Genomic DNA, 19,335 nt, shown 5'->3' with positions numbered 1-19,335 from the left:
ATCGACTCCTTAATTTCTCTTTCTTCTGTCTTGTTGTTGGTGTATAGGAATGCCACTGACTTCTGTGCATTGATTTTATATCCTGCCACTTTACTGAATTCCTGTATGAGTTCTAGCAGTTTTGGGGTGGAGTCTTTGGGGTTTTCCACATAAAGTATCATATCATCTGCAAAGAGTGAGAGTTTGACTTCTTCTTTGCCAATTTGGATGCCTTTTATTTCTTTTTGTTGTCTGATTGCTGTGGCTAGGACTTCTAATACTATGTTGAATAGCAGTGGCCAAACACATCATTTTTAATGCCAAACTTTGTCACCCACAAAAATCTGCAAAAAAACAAAGGAAGTCATAAACCCTGACCTCCATGCCTTAAGAAGACTTCACTGGCACTGTTAAGAGAGTAAAAAGCTACAGATTGGGGGAAAATACTTGCACATCCCATGTCTGTCAAAGGACTGATATCAAGAATGTATAAAGAACTCTCAAAACTCAACAATAAAGAAAAGAAACCATATAATTAAAAAATGAGGGGCGTCTGGGTAGCTCAGTCAATTAAGTGTCTAACTTTGGCTCAGGTCATGATCCCAGGGTCCTGGGATCGAGCCCCCTGCTCAGTGGTGAGTCTGCTTCTCCCTCTCCCTCTGCCCTTCTCCCTGCTTGTGTTCTGTCTCTCTCTCAAATGAATAAATAAAATCTTTGTTTAAAAAGTAAATAGGGGCACCTGGGTGGCTCAGTCGTTAAGCATCTGCCTTTGGCTCAGGTCATGATCCCAGGGTTCTGGGATCGAGCTCCGCATCGGGCTCCCTGCTCAGCGGAAAGCCTGCTTCTCCCTCTCCTACTCCCCCTGCTTGTGTTCCCTCTCTCATTGTCTCTCTCTCTCTGTCAAATAAATAAATAAAATCTTTAAAAAACTAAAAAAATTAAAAATGTTTAAAAAAATAAAAAGTAAATAAATAAATTCTTAGAAAATGAGACATGGGGGCGCCTGGGTGGCTCAGTCATTAAGCATCTGCCTTTGGCTCAGGTCATGATCCCAGGGTCCTGGGATCAAGCCCCACATCGAGCTCTCTGCTCAGCAGGAAGCCTGCTTCTCCCTCTCCCACTCCTCCTGCTTGTGTTGCCTCTCTCCCTGTCTCTCTCTGTGTCAAATAAATAAATCTTTAAAAAAAAAAAGGAAAATGAGACATGGATACAAAGTCACTTCTCCAAAAGATACAAGGTTGGCAGATAAGCATAGGAAAAGATGTTCAGCATCACCAGCCACTGGGGAAATGCAAATGAAAACCACCGGGATACCACTACACATCTACAAGAACTGTTAAAATTAAGAATACTGAGAGTGTCAAGTGCTGGTGAAGATGTAGGGTAACTGGAATTCTCTGCCTGGCTCAGTGCCGTCAAGGGTAGGGCACAGGACTTCTGGGCAGAGTGCCTGGACATTGCTAGTGGGAATGTGAAAGGATCCAGCCACTCTGGCAGACAGCTTGACAGGTATGTTATAAAGTTAAACATATACCTACCATATGACCCAAACGCTCCACTCCTGGATATTATTGCGTATACCAATAATTCATTCATATTTATTGCTGAGTACTATTCCACGGGATAAACAAACCATGGCACATCCATACAATGCACTACGACTCAGCAATAATAATTGTTGATACACGCAATGACTTGGATGAATCTCGAAGACATTATACTGAGTGAAAGAAGCCAATTTCAAAAATTACATATGAATGATTCCATTCATAGGACATCATCGAAAATATAAATCTGGGCTGCTAAAGAACAGAGCTGTGGCTGGCAGGTGGCAGGGGAAGGGTGTGGCCATGGAGAGGTAGCACCCGGGAATGTTTGAGGTGATGTAACCATTCTTTATTCTGATTGTGGTGGTAGTTACAGGAATCCATACATGTATTAAAATTTATAGAACAGTACAAAAGAAGTCAATTTTAGTATAGAACAATGTAAAAAATAAAATTTAAAAAGGAGGCTTGGCACTCCTCTTTCAAACTATCTCTTTATTTGGCATCCCAATGATTTAAGGTTTAAGGTGGGTAAGAGGTATGGCTTGCTTTTCTGAACAGAAGAAGGATGTTTAAGAAAGAAGAGGTGGAAAGCAGAGCTGGTGTTCTGTCTCAGACACAGGCCCACAATGACACTTTGGGGCTTGTGATTTATGCAGGGCCTCCCAGTTGGTCTCCCCGCCTCCTTCCCACACTTTACTTATTTTCCTAAGTTTCAAATCTGATCATGGACTTTGCTTCTTAAAGCCAAGTAGCTTTGTGACTGCCTGTTTACTTCTTTCTCTCTAGACCAAGCTCACGGGTAGTGAAAAAGGCAGATGAGTACACTGACCCTTAATATACAATATACAATATACAATGCCGAAAGAGACATTTTCAAGGTGCTTTAGGGGCTAGAAGAGGAAGCACCCCCTTCTCCATCGGGGCTGTCAGGAAGCCTCCAGAAAGACACTCCATTAATGCTGTTTGTCTTCTGGTGGATCCGTAGGAAAACCCCATAAAAAGCAGAGACTCTATTAAAACACCCTCCAGACCCTCTCGGTCTCCACCAAAATGAGGAGAGCACACCAAATGTCGTTCTGCATGTGACTTGAAGGACAAAGAGTCATAGAGCAGGGACCTCGGTGATCTATTTCTCTAACACTTCAGCCATTCCAGATTTCTTTCAGTTCCTCTTTCTCATCTAAGGGCCTTTGAACAATTTTTGCCCTCAGACGAGCGTTTTCCTCACCCTCTTCTTGTTGACTAACCTCCAAATATCTTTAAGGTTTCAACTTCAACATCACTTTCTGGAGGGGATGGAGGCCCCCATCTCCCCCTCAGTTAGGGGAACCCCTATGTTGCAGGCTCCCACAGCGGTCTGTACTTCCCTTTCTGAACACTTGTGGCATTGTCCCACCCCGTGTAAGGGTTGCCTTGTTGTGGCCTGTCATCTGTGAAAGCAGGGACCATCTGGTTCCTGCCCCATTCCCAAGGCTTGGCACAGAGCCTGGCACCTGGGAGAGGCTCAAAATTACTTGTCGCTTCCATGGAATTTCAATAGTTAGTTTACCTTCCTCATCTAAAAGAGGAAGACCAAGGCATGTCGGTGGGAGAGTAAGGTTTCTGACCATTTCAAGTTAGTGGCCAGGCCAGAGCTGGCTCGCAGACTGGAGAGCTCTCTGCCCTGGGGTCCAGTGGAGCTGCCTCCTTGGCTTGCTTCTTTGCTTCCGAGTAGGACAGTAATCAACTGGGACATTGGTTTTTGTGTTCTTGGCGGGGTTTTTTTTTTTTTTTTTTTTTGTATTCTCTGGGTTTTCACTTCTTCTAAAATGTGCACAAAGACGAGACTTTCCCAAGAACTGTTTGATTCATGTAGAGAACATACTGCTTTTGAAGAGTGGGAGTGGGTGTTTCTTTAAAAATTTCCCCCAGCTTCCAAGTGTTTAATTTGAAACACTTTTGAATCTTTAGAAAATTTGCACCAATAGGACAACAAAGACCCATCTCTACTTCATCTAGATTCCTCTGCTGCTAACATTTTGCAAAGTGGCTCGCTTTTTCTCTCTCTCTCCCTGTGTGTATATATATATATATTGCGGCCTGTCATCTGTGAATCTGTCATCTGTTGACTAACCTCCAAATATCTTTAAGGTTTCAACTTCAACATCATTTTCTGGAGGGGATGGAGGCCCCCATCTCCCCCTCAGTTAGGGGAACTCCTATGTTGCAGGCTCTGTCTTCTATACACACACACACACACACACACACTCTCTCTCTCTCTCTCTCTCTCTCTCTATATATATATATATATATGTATGTATATACTCTCTATATATACATGTACACATACATTTATTCTTTGTTGACCCATTTAAGAGTCAGTTGTAGACTAAAAATTATTACATTTTACCCCTGAACACTTTAGCACGTATCCACCAAGAAAATGAGCAATCTTCTACACAAATACAACATAGTTATCAGTCTCACAACATGATTAGCTAATATACATCCATATTCAAACTTCCCCAGGTATGTCAATTATGTCCTTTATAACTGCTTTTTAAAAAATCCAGGATCCAGGGGGTGCCTGGCTGGCTCAGTCGGTGGACCGTGTGACTCTTGATCTCAGGGTTGTGAGTTTGAGCCCCATGTTGGGTGTAGAGATTACTTAAAAATTAAAATCTTAAAAAAAAAAAGAAGCGTAAAAATCCAGGATCCAGTCAAGAATCATGAATTGCATTTTGTTGCCTCCTTCGTCTTCTTTAATGTAGAAGTTTCCTCATTACTTTATCTTTCATGATACTGACACTTTTGAAGAGTCCAGGCCAGCCATTTTACAGAATGTCCCTCACGTGGATTTGTCTGATTACTTCCTCATGGTTAGATCCAGAATCAACTTTTTTTCTCTTTGAGCAAACATGCCACTCGCATGACACAGTGGGTGGCTCTCTGTTGGAGTGTCTTCAGTTCAGAGGTCTGGGGCCTTGAGGTCATGGGCCAGATCCCCAGATAACCCCCCGCCCCCCGCCGGGCTGGACAGTGGGAAGGCCCAGGGAGCCAGCAGGGAAAGGCCAAAGCTTCAGTCTTGGCAGAGGTCATGGCCAGCCATGGCTGCTGACGGCGGGGCACTGCTGCGGGGCAACCAAGGCCGAGGTGAGAACTTGTCCTTCCTCCCATGAGCTCCGCGTGACCAGCGGCCAGCTCCTCAGCCAGGGGGCCACCTGCTGCCGTGGCCAGTCTCCGATGATGCGGCTGCCAGGGGAGCAAGAAGAGAGCTGAGGTGATAACCGTGCCAGTGTAGTCCTACTGGAAAGAAATGACAGCACGGGGACAGGGGCACAATGACAGAGAACCAGAATTAAAAAACCAACTGACGGGGCGAAAGACAGAGGGGACACACCCCAGAGTAGAGAGTGAGAGACACAGAAGCAGAGTTAGACACGCAGGCCCGCAGGGACAAAAAAGCACCAGCTGCGGGGCTTCACCAACAACTTCCAAGTCTGTTTCTCAGGCTCTTCGGCTTTAAGATTTTGGAAAGTGAAAAGCAGGTGGGTTTATACTGGTCTGACTCAAAGGGCACAAGGGTTTCTCCTAAGGGGCCATGTGGGGTCACCTCCTCCATCTGTCCTTTTCCAAACACAGAACTTCTTCCTGGTGCCCCCAAACCAGGCCCCAGGCCAGAAGTTTCCTGCTCTGGCTCAGAATGTCTTCCCATTTTTCACAGGGTTGTCAGCAGACAGAAACCTACTTGTCACACATCTGGGGCAAAGGGGAGGAGGAGAGAAGCAGACAGAACGGACAACACAGAGAAAAGAAGGGCACCAAAAACAGCCTTCCCTCTGTGAGTGGAAAGCAACCCAAGACCCCAGGGGTTGCCCAGCGGGTATGACCGTAGCTACTAAAAACAGGCCAGGGTTTCTCACCCCGAGAGGGACTGGTGGGGGGCGGGTAGCTAATGGGGTACAGCTCCCCACAGAAGAACTGTATGTGGACAGAGAGGGCTTCCTGGCAACAATGTGCACCATCTGTACTTTTCTTTGGCAGGAAGAGAAGAAAATGTTAAAAGCACAGTGGGGAGCCATGACCCCGGTTTCAGGGCTCCCAGCTGAACCCTGTGAGGCCCCTGTTCTGCCTTCTGCCCTTGGCTGAAAGAACAAAGCTCAGGCTGTGCATCTTACTGATGAGGTTGAGGGGCGTCAAGGGGCGGGAGAGGACATCCTGAAAACTCTCCAGCCATTCCCGCTGCTCCTTCTCGCTGGGGCAGGTGAAGATGAATCTCCGCTCAGGGGTGACAATCGTGAGGCCGGCTTTCCAGCGGTTCCCTCGGATACCCTTGGGCAGGTCCTCATAGACTCCATACCCCTGCTCGTTGCTCCCAAGAAAAACCTGGCCCTGTTCAAAGGCATCCTGAAGATAAAGGACACTTGGTCATCAGAGGCCACACCTGGGGCAGACAGGCACTTGCAGCCCAGACATCCCCCAAGCTCTATTTTAGGAAGAGGTGTTTTATGTGTGTAGTGAGGGTCTCTACTGGGGATCTCTGCTTGGTGGGACCTGGAATTTGAAAGGCTACAAAACCGTAAAAGAAAACACACACGTGATCTGTTAAAATGATACTTACTTAACATTATGGGCAGCTTGCTATGCACCAAGAATTCAAGTTCTTGACCTTAAGTAACTTATATAATCCTCATGGCAACCTCTGAGGAAGGCACTGTTATTAAGCCTATTTTCCAGAGGAGGAAACTGAGGCACGGAGAGCTAAGTGCTCTGCCCAAGGCACTAAGTGGCAGGACTGAAAGTTCTAAAGCCCACAGTCCTAACCACTAGCCTCCCGGTGAGACGTGAGCCCTGGAGACAGGAAGAGGAGGAACTACATTTTTACAATGTTTACATTGTAAACTATAAGTGTTACAATGTTTTATAATGTTTAACTACACTGGCAGCATTTTGGATACACAGAGCACGTCCTGAAGGCGGAGGAGAGTAGCTCTGTGCACAGGAGATGACACAGATGAGCAAAAGTGGAGGTGTGTTCCTCACCAGGTTTCTCCCACACTGCAGCTTCCCCACAGTCCCCGGCTACCCAGACCCCACCTCTGTCTGCGGGTGTACTGAAAAGGGGCTGGCAGTGGCTCTTACCAGTGGGTTCTTGTAATAGAGCAGCCTCCGCTCCTGGGGATCCAGGGCAAACCACCTTTTCTTGAAAGGTTCTCTCTGCTGCAAAAGAGGGAAGCTCAAACCAGGGCCAGCCAAGCGGGGAGCACAGAGATCAGAGAGCTGGCCAGTCCCTTAGCCGACAGCCACCCCAGTGCTCCTCCTGGAGGCTCTGCCCACCTCCCCCTGCCCTTTCCTCCCCTCCCCCCACTGGCTGCACCCTGTGCCTCTGGGTGCTGCTGTGGGTAGGAAGAGGGGCTACAGACAAGAAGTCTCAGAAAAAGGAAGTGGGGGAAATCAGCAGCAGTGATGGCTCAGCAGTGCTGACAGCGCTGGCCTGGGTGGAGTTCTAACTGAGGTCAGGGGAAAGAAAGCCCCTGGCAGGAACCCTTGGGGAGTGGCCATGCCATCAGCGGGTGAAGGCAGAAAACAAAACGTGCAACGCTTTGACTTGTTTTTGAGCTGCCCAGAGGCTTTCTTTCACACTGATTGCCTAACACCTTTCCCTGCAGTCTTAACATCCATCCTGTCAAGATACGACACCTTAAAAAAAAAGAAAAAGCAAGCATTGGATTGCTGCTGCTTTGGGAGTTTTTTAAGGAAGTTCCCTCTGCTTTCCCTTCTCGTCCTCCCTTCCCCCCTTCCTCCCCTCTCCAGCCAGACTTCTGACTTGGAGCTGCGCCCCTCTTGGCATCCAGGCTGGGCAGCCCCCCCACCCCCAGATGCCCTCACAGCAGGAGCCGTCACCCCTCCGGACCCTCTAAGGGACGCCCAAGAGTGGCCAGCCTTCCCTTCCTTCCTAGGTAAGTGGGAATGAGCAGCACTGGGAGTTGGGGCAGGTTTAGCAAAGGAGGGCAGAGGCTGAGTCAGAGGGAGGGTGTGTGTGCTGGGAAGGGGTGAGCCCATGTGTGGGCCTAGGTGTGTGTTCTCAGACCAGTCACTATCCCCTGTCTCACTTGGACAGTGCTGGTAGGCCCCCAGCACAAAGCACACACGGGTTCTGGAAAGGGCAAAAGCTGTCACCCCAAAGAGTCCTTTTTCAGCTTTGTTTTCCCAGGAGTGGGGTCAGTTAGATGGAGTTAAGAGGAAGAAAGAGGAAGGAAGCTGGGGCTCCTGTGTGGCTCAGTCAGTTAAGCTTTGCCTTTGGATCAGGTCATGATCTCAGGGTCCTGGGATCGAGCTGCATGGGCTCCCTGCTCAGCGGGGGAATCTGCTTCTCCCTCTCCCTCTACCCCCCTCTCCCCTCTGCTCACTCTCTGTCTCTCAAACAAATAAATAAAATCTTAAAAAAAAAAAAAAAAAGGAGGAAAGAAGCTGCTCGTGATGTCGATAAAGAAGGAGGATGCCCATGGATCAGAAGCACCTGTAGCCATCCTGGACCACACACCAGCTCACCAGTCTCCACTTGGTCTTTTGCCCCAGGAACTCACAACATTGGGTTACTTCCCTTCCCTCCCTCTTCCCACCCCCTGGCTCCCCACTTTCCCACTTCCCAAATTCTGCCCTATTGCCCACTGGAACCAGGGCTGTGTAAGTCCCACAGAGAGTGGTGGAACGTACCTTTGGACCAGTCTTTTCCATGAAGCCTTGTTTGAGGTACTTCCTGGTGATGAGGGGCACGAGCTGGGGGAAGAGAGACATAACACTGACCCCCCGACTCACATGCCAAGGGTTCAAGGTCCCCACTGAACTTGGCTCCCCAACATAGGGGAAGTTTGGAATGGGGAAGGATGTGTGCTCATGGTTCACAGGGTTATATTTGGACTGTGGTATTGGATGCAATATTAACATTTCAACAGTCAGACGACAGCATCTCAGATGTTTGCAGAGCTCACCAGCAGAGCCCAATAGTGGCTTAAGGAGTTAGTCTAAGGATCCCTTCAGCAACCCCTGGAGGTAGACAGAGGCAAGGCTCTGAGGAAACCCTCCTGGTGTCAGGGTGCATATTCTGAGCGTCTACGTGTGTCAAGCTCTGGGTGCAGTTCTCACACACCCTGTGAGGTGGACATTATTATCTTCATTGGGTCCAGGGCAGGGGAAAAGGGGAAGTGAAGTCTGGGAAGTTGAAAGGAAGAAAACTGTGAGCCGAAAATGAAAATATAAACTCAACCACTCCCCTGTCCCCAAAATACATTCTATAGGCCTTAATTCCTTCATTTGGAAGGAAGACTCCTAAACTGTGCAAGAATCTGAACCTGAGCCAGGGCCATGCTAGTCTCGGCCTAGGGAAGCAACCGGAAGAAGGAAGATCACATGGATGGAGCACTGCTCACTGTGTCCTAGAAGCCGTGACTCACTTGAGTCTCACAGCAGCCCTGGAAAGGAGGTGTTGTCCCCACAGTGACAGATGAGCAAACCAGGCTCAGAGCAGTGAGGTGACGTGCCCCAGGTAACACATCAGCTTCTCTGACTTCGGAGGCCACCCCTTTCTTAGTCTGGGACTCCCCCCAACTGGAACTCCCCAGGTGTCTAGCCTCTGTATCCCTAAGCTTAAGCCAGGTCCAGGTGGCTGCCCAGAACCTCAGGCCATCCCTAGCCACAGGCGGAGGAAAGGCAGCAGAGAGACGGGGGTGGGGAGGAGACCCCCGGGGGATGAATGGAGGCAAGAGGACACTGAGGAGTTGGCCAAAGACCAATGTCCTCTGCAGAGGTCAGCAAAGTTGGAGAGCTAGCCCGGATGACTAAGGCTGGGAGTCTGTCCTGTGACCCCTCCAGTCAGCACTCCGCACGCACAGTGTCCTGCCCGCGGAGCATGCTTTTATTCATGCTGGGTGCTGACTCGGCAGACCTGGAGGGTCCTGACACAGGCCTGGCTGGAGTCGTTCCCAGAGAGTTGCCATCTCCGTGCACTGCCAGGTCTCGAGTGGACACCTGTTCCCAAAACTTAGCTCCCTGCAAACGTTGGAATTAAGGAGCATTTAGGCTTTCAAGGAGGGTCTAACGGTTTGGAATAAGAAAGTCCTGGGATGAATAGGGTGTCTCTGCCCCCATCATTTACAAAATCCTCCTAGAGCAGGGCGGAAAGCAGACCCCAGACCATAGCACCTCAGAGCTGGAAGGGACCCTGAAGATGACCCAATCACCATCTTACAGATGTGGAAACAGATGCTCCAGGAAGTGATGAGACCCGCAGCGGTCAGTGAGTTAGCGACAGAGCATCATGAGAGCCCGAGCCTCCTGGCTCAAGGCAGCAGCCTCTGCCCCACACACCTGAGAGATGTAGATGGGTGCCCCGCAAGTCTGAGGACAACCATAATGAAGTTCTCAGGATCACCATTACCTTGGCTACAGAAGGCAGACTGCTCCTGTTAGAATTGTAATGGAGAAGATCCCATTGCCTTCCCGAGACCAGAACACAAAAGGGCAAAGGGAGGACATCAGAGTGGGAAGAGCACCCTCGAGTATTCACTTGACCTTCTGGGGACTCAGTTTCTCATCAGTAAAATGGGAATAATCACTCCACCTAACTGTCTGCTACAAGGGATTACTAGGTAACAGGGAATACAAGATAAAATGGGCTCAAAAGCACTTTGTAAGCAGTACACTAGGGATCATCTGCACATTTCAGGGGGAAAAGGGCTCCGAAAAAGATATCCCCCCAAAAAAGAGATGCCCAAATCCTGCGCCCTTTCACGGCGGCCTGTGCACTGATCACGGGTATGGTGGCTGTGCATCCCAAAGGGGACAGTCTGACCTATATTTTGGAGATGGCCTTGCCATGTGTGAGGCCATAATCCCCTGAAGAAAGTCTTTGGTTTCCCTCTGCGGTATCCAACCTCAAATCTCAAGGGCTTGTCCACAAACAAAGCTGGTCTGGCCTCTGAGTATTTTTGAGGTCAGCAGACAAGGAGAGGGGATGGCAGGGAGGAGACTCAGAAGTTGGGGTCCATGGGGCACCTGGATGGCTCGGTCGGTTCAGCATGCGATTCTTGGTTTCTGCTCAGGTCATGATTTCAGGATCATGAATGAGATCAAGCCCGGCAGCATCAGGCTCCGCACTCAGCGGGGAGTCTGCTTCTCTCTCCCTCTCCCCTTCCCTCTGCTCATGCTCTCTCTGTCTCTCAAATAAATAAATAAAATCTTAAAAAAGAAGAAGAAGAAGTTGGGGTCCACGTTTAGCTCACCTCAGACTCTGGGAGCTCAGGAAAGGCTGTTTTTAGGTATTGCAGACGGGCAGCACGGAGGGCATTGAACCAGTCCACTATCTCCTGTGGAGAAAAATGAGAACAAACAGACAGCCTGTGAGATGGAGTAGTGGGGGAGCTGAGTTTGGTGGCAGGAAGCTAGCTGGGTCTTCAGGTTCAGCACATGCACACACGCCCCCACCCAGTTCTGCTCAGGGGCCTGTGCACTGATCGCAGGTATCTGGGAGGATGATGCCAGAGCAGGTGGGAAGCCACTGACAGATGTCCAGAGCCATGCGGAAAAGACCAAGGTGAACTGCACTAGAGTTAGGTAATGGCCTTGGGCCTTGCTTGGCCCTCTCCAAAGTGTGTAAGAATCACCTGAGCATCTCTTTAAAATGCAGATTTGGATCCAGTGGGTTTGAGGTAGGGGGGGCCTGAGATCCTGCATTCCTAACAAGCTCTCTGGTGATGAGATGCTGGTCAGTGGGACACAACTGGAGGAGCAAGGGTCCTCAGATGTCGAAGACTGGCTCTCAAGTGCGGGCAGGTGCACCTGCGGATTCTCCTCCAATGCAGATGCTCATCACCTGGAGTGCAACTTGGCCCAAAGCTGGCTTGGACTGGCTTGTGTCATTCTTGGGGGAGTGCATCCTCAGCAGTGTGGGCCACCATTATCCCTGGTGAACCACTTGTCTACCTGGCTCTGCCTTGGCTCCGCTGCTCTGCAATGTGTCCTCCCACAGCAGCCGGAGTGATTTTTTTTTCCCCAGAGTGATTTTCTTTTTTTATTTATTTTTATTTTTTTAATTTTTTTTTTAAATTTACTTGTCAAAAAAAGACAGGGGGAGCAGCAGGCAGAGGGAGAAGCAGGCTCCCCCCTGAGCAAGGAGCCCGATGCGGGGCTCGATCCCAGGACCCCGGGATCATGACCTGAGCCGAAAGCAGCCGCTTAACTGACTGAGCCACCCAGGCGCCCCCCAGAATGATTTTTTAATTGAAAATCTAACTAGGGAGCCTGGGTGGCTCAGTCACTTAAGCGTCTGCCTTCGGTTCAGGTCATGATCTCAGGGTCCTGGGATCGAGCCCTGCATCGGGCTCCCTGCTCAGCGGGAAGCCTGCTTCTCCCTCTCCCACTCCCCCTGCTTGTGTTCCCTCTCTCGCTGTGTCTCTCTCTGTCAAAAAATAAATAAAAATCTTTAAAAAAAAAGACAAGACAAGAAAAGAAAAGAGAATCTAACTAAGTCTAGCTTAGAGTCCTCTCTGCTACCCTCAGGTGAAAATCTAAGTTCTCTAGTATGACTACTTCGCCCTCTGAGCTCCCTCCATACAAAAGCATTTGCACGTCTGCCTTCAGCTCAGGTCATGATCCCAGGGTCCTGGGATTGAGTCCCTGAATCAGGCTTCCTGCTCAATGTGGAGTCTGTTTCTCCCTCTGCCCCTCCCTCTGCTTGTGCTCTCTCTCTCAAAATAAATAAAATCTTTAAAAAACAAAACAAAAAAAACCAAAAACATTTGCAATCCTCCCAATACATGTCGCTCCGCCTTGTATACTCTTCCTCACCCACCTGTCTTCCCTCACCCCACACATAGCTTTTCCCTAGAACATTCTACTTATCCTGAAGTTTCATTTAGTTGCTCAGCCCAAGCCCTGCTTCTAGGAGAGCCGGCCCAGCCGCGCTCACACACTCACTGCTCACCCACAACTGCAGCCACATTTGCTGCTAGGATCCTCCCCTTCTTCACCACAGCAACTAGGTCAGGGCTAGACCAATGCAGAGGCTAGACCGGGCTTCTCAGGTCCTTTCTCCCAAGAATTTGTAATTGGGAAGCTGAAAGTTTCGTTCAAATAGCTGCACTGCTGCACCTTGATGTAATATGGTGATTGAGAAATTCATTTGAATGTGGTTTCCCAAGAATGCAATATAATGACCCTTTCTCTCTCATCAGCCAAGCGAGCTGGCCTCGTATTCCAGAGTGCCCAGCTCTCTTGTCCTGGGCATTAATAACCTTTTCAGGTCCCAGGCACTAAAGGAATGGAGCCATCCCAGAAAAGACTCACCCAGACCTTCACTTTGGTCACTAACTGGTGATCCTGGAGCCAAATCCAACCTGCATACAGGTTTGTTTGCTTCCTGAAGTTTTGTTTGTTTCAATCCTCTATGCAGGTTTTCCTGCTTTATAGCCCTATAGCCGTCCACTTCACTTTTTATTAAGATTTATTTATTTATTTGGCAGAGAGAAAGAGAGCACAAGCAGGGGAGTGGCAGGCAAAGGCAGAGGGAGAGGGAGAAGCAGATTCCCTTGCTGAGCTGGGCGCCTGATGTGAGTCTCGATCCCAGGACCCTGGGGTCATGACCTGAGCCAAAGGCAGACGCTTAACTGACTGAGCCACCCAGGCGCCCCTTGTCCACTTCACTTTCAAATGAGCTACCTGGCTCTTGCAGGCATGAAAGTTTGCAGCCCCCATTTATGCCTATCTTACAGAGAAGCTGGGGCATTGAGGGAAAGAGAAGGGCCAGACAGTATCAACAATGCCTATTTCCCCATCTTACTCCCCACCAGTTCTGTGAGATCCTTGAAGCCCACCCATGGCTCTGCCCTATTCACTACCACACTCTCTAGAGCCCAGGGCAGTGCTTTGCACATTGCAGAGGCTCAATAAGGACTAATTGGAAGAGTGAATGAGTGGGGTGCCTGGGTGGCTCAGTTGATTAAGTGTCTGACTTCAGCTCAGGTCATGATCTCGGGGTCCTAGGATTGAGCCTGTGGTGGGCTCCACACTCTGCAGATGGAGTCTGCTTGTCCTCTGCCCCTCCCCCTGCTCTCTCTCTCTCTCTCCCAAATAAATAAAATCTTTAAAAAAAAAAAAAAGACTGAATGAGTGATACAGATGTGAAATTGCCCATAAGATTTTACCCTTTAGGGCGCCTGGGTGGCTCAGTCGTTAAGTGTCTGCCTTCGGCTCAGGTCATGATCCCAGTGTCCTGGGATCGAGTCCCACATCGGGCTCCCTGCTCAGCGGGAAGCCTGCTTCTCCCTCTCCCACTCCCCCTGCTTGTGTTCCTGCTCTCGCTGTCTCTCTCTGTCAAATAAATAAATAAAATCTTAAAAAAAAAGAAAAGATTTTACCCTTTACAACTGCTACAATCATGAGCAAATAATTAGCAGAGGTTTTTTTGTTTTGTTTTTTAAAGATTTTATTTATTTATTTGAGAGGGAGAGATAGTGAGAGAGCATGAGCAGGGGGGAGAGGGAGAAGCAGACTCCCCTGCTCAGCAGGGAGCCCAACATGGGGCTCGATCTCAGGACCCCTGGATCATGACCTGAGCTGAAGGCACTTAACCACTGAGCCACCCAGGTGCCCTAATTAGCAGAGATTAATGTTTGAAATGTACTTCACTGTAATGAAATTCTTTCACATTCATGGTTCATGGTCATTCACCCTCTAAACCCCTCTGGGCAGGGAGGTGTTCTGATCCATAAACAAGCAGATGGAGGAGGGGAAGGGACTTGGCCCGGTAACACAGCCCAGAGTGGCAGAACCAGGGCTCCAGTTTCTGACTCCAAACCCCGATTCTTCATAGCCTCCACTGCCAGGAACTCTGCCCAGACTCTGCCAGCATCCCAGTGCTGGGGCCCCTTGGGAAAATCTTGTCCCAGTCTTGGGTTCCTGGCTCCTGCTACCAAGGATTCTCCCTCCAGCAGAGGCACAAAGGTAGTGGGGGGCGGGGGGTAAAATGGTTCTAGGACTCAGGAACCATAGTCTGGGTGACCCTGAGCAAGTTACTTAACATGCCTGTGGCTCAGTAACATAGGGTTAAAACATCTCCAGGACTGTTTTGAGGATTAAGAAATGATATATAGTGGGGCGCCTGGGTGGCTCAGGCAGTGAAGTGTCTGCCTCTTGATTTCAGCTCAGGTCATGATCTCAGGGCCATGGGTTTGAGCTCTACATCAGGCTCCGTGCTCAGTGGGGAGTCTGCTCGTCCCTCTCACTCTGCTCCTTCCCAACTCGGTGCTCTCTCTCTCTCAAATAAGTAAGTAAATAAATAAAATCTTAAAGAAAGAAAGAAATGATGTATGGTGATTACCAAGAACAGTGCCTGGCACAGAATTAATAGGCACTCAAAAATGTCTACCCTCGGGGCGCCTGGGTGGCTCAGTCGGTTAAGTGTCTGCCTTCGGCTTAGGTCATGATCCCAGGGTCCTGCGATCAAGCCCCGCATAGGGCTCCCTGCTCTGCGGGAAGCCTGCATCTCCCTCTCCCACTCCCCCTGCTTGTGTTCCTGCTCTCGCTATCTCTCTCTCTGTCAAATAAATATATAAAATCTTTAAAAAAAAAAATGTCTACCCTCACCTCTACCCCTCTGCACCTCCACTTGGCGTCTGTGTCCCTTGCTCAGTCAGGAGACTGCTCATTCTGACCTAGCTTATTCTCTTAGACCTGTACTACTGGCCTGCTCTTCTCTGGCAGAGCTGATGTCTTAAACTTTAATGTGCTTAAGGATCACCTGGAGCTCCTGTGAAACTGCAGTTTCTAATTCAGTAGGTTCTGGTGGGCCTGAGACTGTGTTTCTAACCAGCTCCCAGGTGATGCTAATGCCCCGAGGGAGCCAGATGTGGGGCTCGATCCCAAGACCCCAGGATCATGACCTGAGCCAAAGGCAGCCACTTAACTGCTTAACTCCGAGGACCACGTGGGGAGAAGCAGGGCCTCGAGTTCAGGGCTGCCGGATCTTCCGTTCATCCCTGTTCCCGCGTGCAGAGTCTCTGCCCTACTTGGATCCGTCACCCCTGGGCATAGCCCCTCCTGCTAAGTGGACTCCCTGTAGTGGCTATGCACTGTCCGGACGCACACCCCATGGTGCCTGCCAGGTTTTCCTCCCTGACCTCGCTCTGCGTTGCTCCTACGGCTCTCTGGGACCGGAAAGGGACAAGAGATGAGGCTAACAGCGGCAGCACACCTCAAGTGGCAGCCAAGCCAGCTGGCAAGGCAGGCCAGCAGAGTCCTGGGGTGCGGGCTGGGGGCCAGGGTGGCAACACCGGTCATCTCACCTTCCCACTCTCGTGGTACACGAACAGGTTCCTGACGTGGCCCTCTCTCCTGTAGGTGATCTGCAGCCCATGGGGGTTCCCTATCTTCTCTGTCTCAAAGGTGGCGTTCAAGTCCTTGATGCTGATGACAGCTTTGGGGCCTTTACCCTGAAAGAGAGGACGCGGATGACTTCTCTCCACCTTCACCCAGGCCTTAATACACACGGATAACCAATTTGTAACTTTCCATGGCTTTTAAATGTTCCTGCTCTAATATCGAGATGCACCGATGTTCTACTGCTCTCCTGTGTTTTGGCCATCCCGCCATTTCCACTTGATCAGATTGGCTTCTCGGAGCTGGGAGGTAGTTTGGAAAGGCCTGAGCTTAGGACTTTTCAAACTTTTTAGCCACAGAACTTTTTCGGAAGCAAATCATCTATGGAAGCCAAACGAATGAAATAAAGCAGATAAAGGGTGCCTGGGTGGCTCAGTCGTTAAGCATCTGCCTTTAGCTCAGGTCATGTTCCCAGAGTCCTAGGATCGAGTCCCACATTGGGCTCCCTGCTCAGCAGGAAGCCTGCTTCTCCCTCTCCCACTCCCCCTGTTGTGTTCCCTCTCTCGCTGTGTCTTTCTCTGTCAAATAAAATAAAATCTTTTAAAAAAGTAAAAAATAAATAAAACAGATAAACAGATAAAAGCAGGTATGGGAGTCTTGGGGAGCTCCCTCCCACACTCTATTCTGTTGGCAGGGGTCTGGAACATGGGTTAAGCATTAACCAATACTAAGCAAGGAAGGGAAAAGAGTGTTTTCCTTTGTAATTGATAAGAGAGAAAAATGGTACAAACACTCTAGACCTGGAGCAGCCATTAACCACATGTAGCTATTTAAATTAAAATTTAATAAAAATGAAACTTGAGTTCCTTGGGACACACCTGGCTGGCTCAGTCAGTAGAGCATGTGACTCTTAATCTCAGGATCATGAATTCAAGCCCCACAGTGGGTGTGGAGCTTAGTTTAAAAAAAAAAATTATAGAAAAATACAAAATAAAACTTCAGTTCCTTATGCTTAGCCCCATTTCAAGTGCTCAAGTAGCCACTTGGGGCTAGGGTATCGGACAGGGCAGACATAGAACATTTCCATCACTGAACAAAGTTCTATTAGATAGTTTTCTCTAGAGGGAAATTTGGTCATACTTATTAAAATGTTGAATTTTTTTTAAAGATTTTATTTATTTATTTGACAGAGAGATAGCACAAGTAGGCAGAGTGGCAGGCAGAGGGAGAGGGAGAAGCAGGCTCTCTGCTGAGCAGGGAGCTGGACGTGGGGCTCGATCCTAAGACCCCAGGATCATGACCTGAGCTGAAGGCAGCCGCTTAACCGACTGAGCCACCCAGGCACCCCTAAAACGTTGACTATTTTGCCTTGACTCACAGTTTCACATCTGCAAACCTATCCCAAGGAAGTAACTGCATTACTGTGCAAACATGTGTGTCAAAAGATATTTGTTGTTGTGTTTTTTAGAATAATAGTAGTAGTAGTAGAAGGAAAAGGAGAAGAAGGGGAGAAGGAGGAGGAGGAGGAGGAAGAGAAACCATTATATATATAATATATAACTACTATATATATGTATATATATATATATAACTACTATATATATGTGTGTATATATATATATACACAATATACATATATATACACTATATATATATACACATATATACATACACACACATATATATAACTACTATATATATATATACACAATATACATATATATATATATATATATACACACAATATACAATATATATATATCAGGGATAATGGGTTAAATAAACAAATCATGGTATATCCATACAGTGAAATACCACAGAATTTTTTATAGGATAATTTAGATCAGTGTTATTTATATGAAAAAATATCCATGATATCCATGGGTAGAAATACCAAGTCCCAGGGGCACCTGGGCGGCTCAGTCGTTAAGCATCTGCCTTTGGCTCGGGTCATGATCCTGGGGTCCTGGGATCGAGCCCTGTGTCAGGTTCCCCACTCAGCGGGAGTCTGCTTCTCCCTCTCCCACTCCCCCTGCTTGTGTTCCCTGTGGCCCTGTCTCTCTCTCTGTCAAATAAATAAATAAAATCTTAAAAAAAGAAAAAAAGAAAAAAACACCAACCATTAAAAAAAAGAAAGAAAAAAAGAAATACCAAGTCCTAGAACAGGATATATAGTAGGAACCTACTAACACAAAAAATTACACATACGTACATGCAAAAGTATATATAAATTCCTCTATACATGTATATATACATATATATAAAATGTATGTCAATTTGAACATGCATAAAAATATAGACATGTTTATACTAATACTCCTCTTTTTTTTTTAAACGATTTTTTAAAAATTTATTTATCAGAGAGAGAGAGACAGAGGCAGGCAGAGGGAGAAGCAGGTCCCTTGCTGAGCAAGGAGAACGATGTGGGACTCGATCCCAGGACCCTTGGGATCATGACCTGAACTGAAGGCAGACGCCCAACCGACTGAGCCACCCAGGCGTCCTACACTAATACTCCTCTTGAAAGACTACTGGGAGACTTTCCTTTTTAAATATTTACTATGAGAGGGGCACCTGGGTGGCTCAGTCGGTTAAGCGTCTGCCTTCTGCTCAGGTCATGGTCCCAGGGTCCTGGGATCGAGCCCCACATCGGGCTCCCTGCTTGGCGGGAAGCCTGCTTCTCCCTCTCCCACTCCCCCTGCTTGTGTTCCCTCTCTTGCTGTGTCTCTCTCTGTCAAATAAATAAATCTTTAAAAAAATAAAAAATAAAAAAATAAAATAAAAGAAATATAATTTTAGGGGCACCTGGGTGGCTCAGATGGTTAAGCGTCTACCTGCAGCTCAGGTCATGATCTCAGGGTCGTGGGATCAAGTCCCACGTCGGGGGGGTCCCAGCTCAGCAGGGAGTCTGCTTCTCCCTCTCCCTCTGCAGCTCCCCCTGCTTGTATGCTCTCTCTCTCTAATGAATAAATAAAATCTTAAAAAAAAAGAAATATGATTTTACTAATAAAGGCAAAATCCCTTTCACCACTATTCTTTCTATCCCATTCCCTGTACTCCCCCCAGGCGATCACTGTCTTGAGTCTGATGTTTATTCTTCTAGCTCACTTTTTACACTTATATACACATATACATATCTATGAACAATATATAGTATTGATTTCTGTGGTTTTCATTTACATAAATGGTATCATACTATATGTATTATTCTAGAGCTTGCTTTTGTCACTCAACATTATATTTGTGAGTTCTGTTCATGTTGAGATATACCAACCTAGTTTGCTCTTGTGAATGACACACCAAAAGTTATCAGTCTATTTTCCTGTTTACAGATATTGAGATTATTTCTGATTTTTTGCGATCAGAAGTGACACTGCAGTCAGCCTGTGTCCCTGGTACACATATGTGAGCATTTCTCAAGGTCACAATATATATTTAGGAATGGAATTGCTAG

At 47.9% G+C, this 19,335-nt stretch overlaps 1 protein-coding gene and 1 long non-coding RNA gene across 9 annotated transcripts in view; one reads left to right on the top strand and one right to left on the bottom strand.

The window, feature by feature from the left end:
• Positions 1-1,853: 1,853 nt before the first annotated feature.
• ADAP2 (ArfGAP with dual PH domains 2) overlaps positions 1,854-19,335 on the bottom strand; it is a 32,117-nt gene continuing 14,635 nt past the window's right edge. For 2 of the 5 annotated variants that reach the window (XM_081805394.1, XM_081805397.1), the window contains 5 exons: positions 15,848-15,994; positions 10,790-10,873; positions 8,226-8,288; positions 6,651-6,728; positions 1,854-4,760 (listed from right to left, as the gene is read on the bottom strand). In XM_081805394.1, the coding sequence (XP_081661520.1) occupies positions 4,401-4,760; positions 6,651-6,728; positions 8,226-8,288; positions 10,790-10,873; positions 15,848-15,994 (732 nt within the window). In that variant the 3' untranslated portion in view covers positions 1,854-4,400. Of the gene's footprint in view, positions 4,812-5,686; positions 5,916-6,650; positions 6,729-8,225; positions 8,289-10,789; positions 10,874-15,847; positions 15,995-19,335 lie in introns of all 5 variants that reach the window. The other 3 variants (XM_031034231.2, XM_006739032.3, XM_081805396.1) reach the window with 3 other exon arrangements.
• LOC145717385 (uncharacterized) lies at positions 6,961-16,526 on the top strand. 4 transcript variants are annotated; one of them, XR_014140567.1, is made up of 4 exons: positions 6,961-7,468; positions 12,808-12,911; positions 15,376-15,789; positions 15,903-16,526. It is a non-coding gene; the product is annotated as an uncharacterized LOC145717385 (long non-coding RNA). The 4 variants fall into 4 exon arrangements; XR_014140565.1 differs by having other exon boundaries at positions 12,808-15,789; XR_014140566.1 differs by lacking the exon at positions 6,961-7,468 and having other exon boundaries at positions 12,016-12,911.

The sequence above is a fragment of the Leptonychotes weddellii genome, chromosome 15 (assembly GCF_054177405.1).
Source record: "Leptonychotes weddellii isolate Sample4059 chromosome 15, ASM5417740v2, whole genome shotgun sequence".
Taxonomy (NCBI): Eukaryota; Metazoa; Chordata; class Mammalia; order Carnivora; family Phocidae; genus Leptonychotes; species Leptonychotes weddellii.
This window is presented reverse-complemented; position numbering and strand designations above follow the sequence as displayed.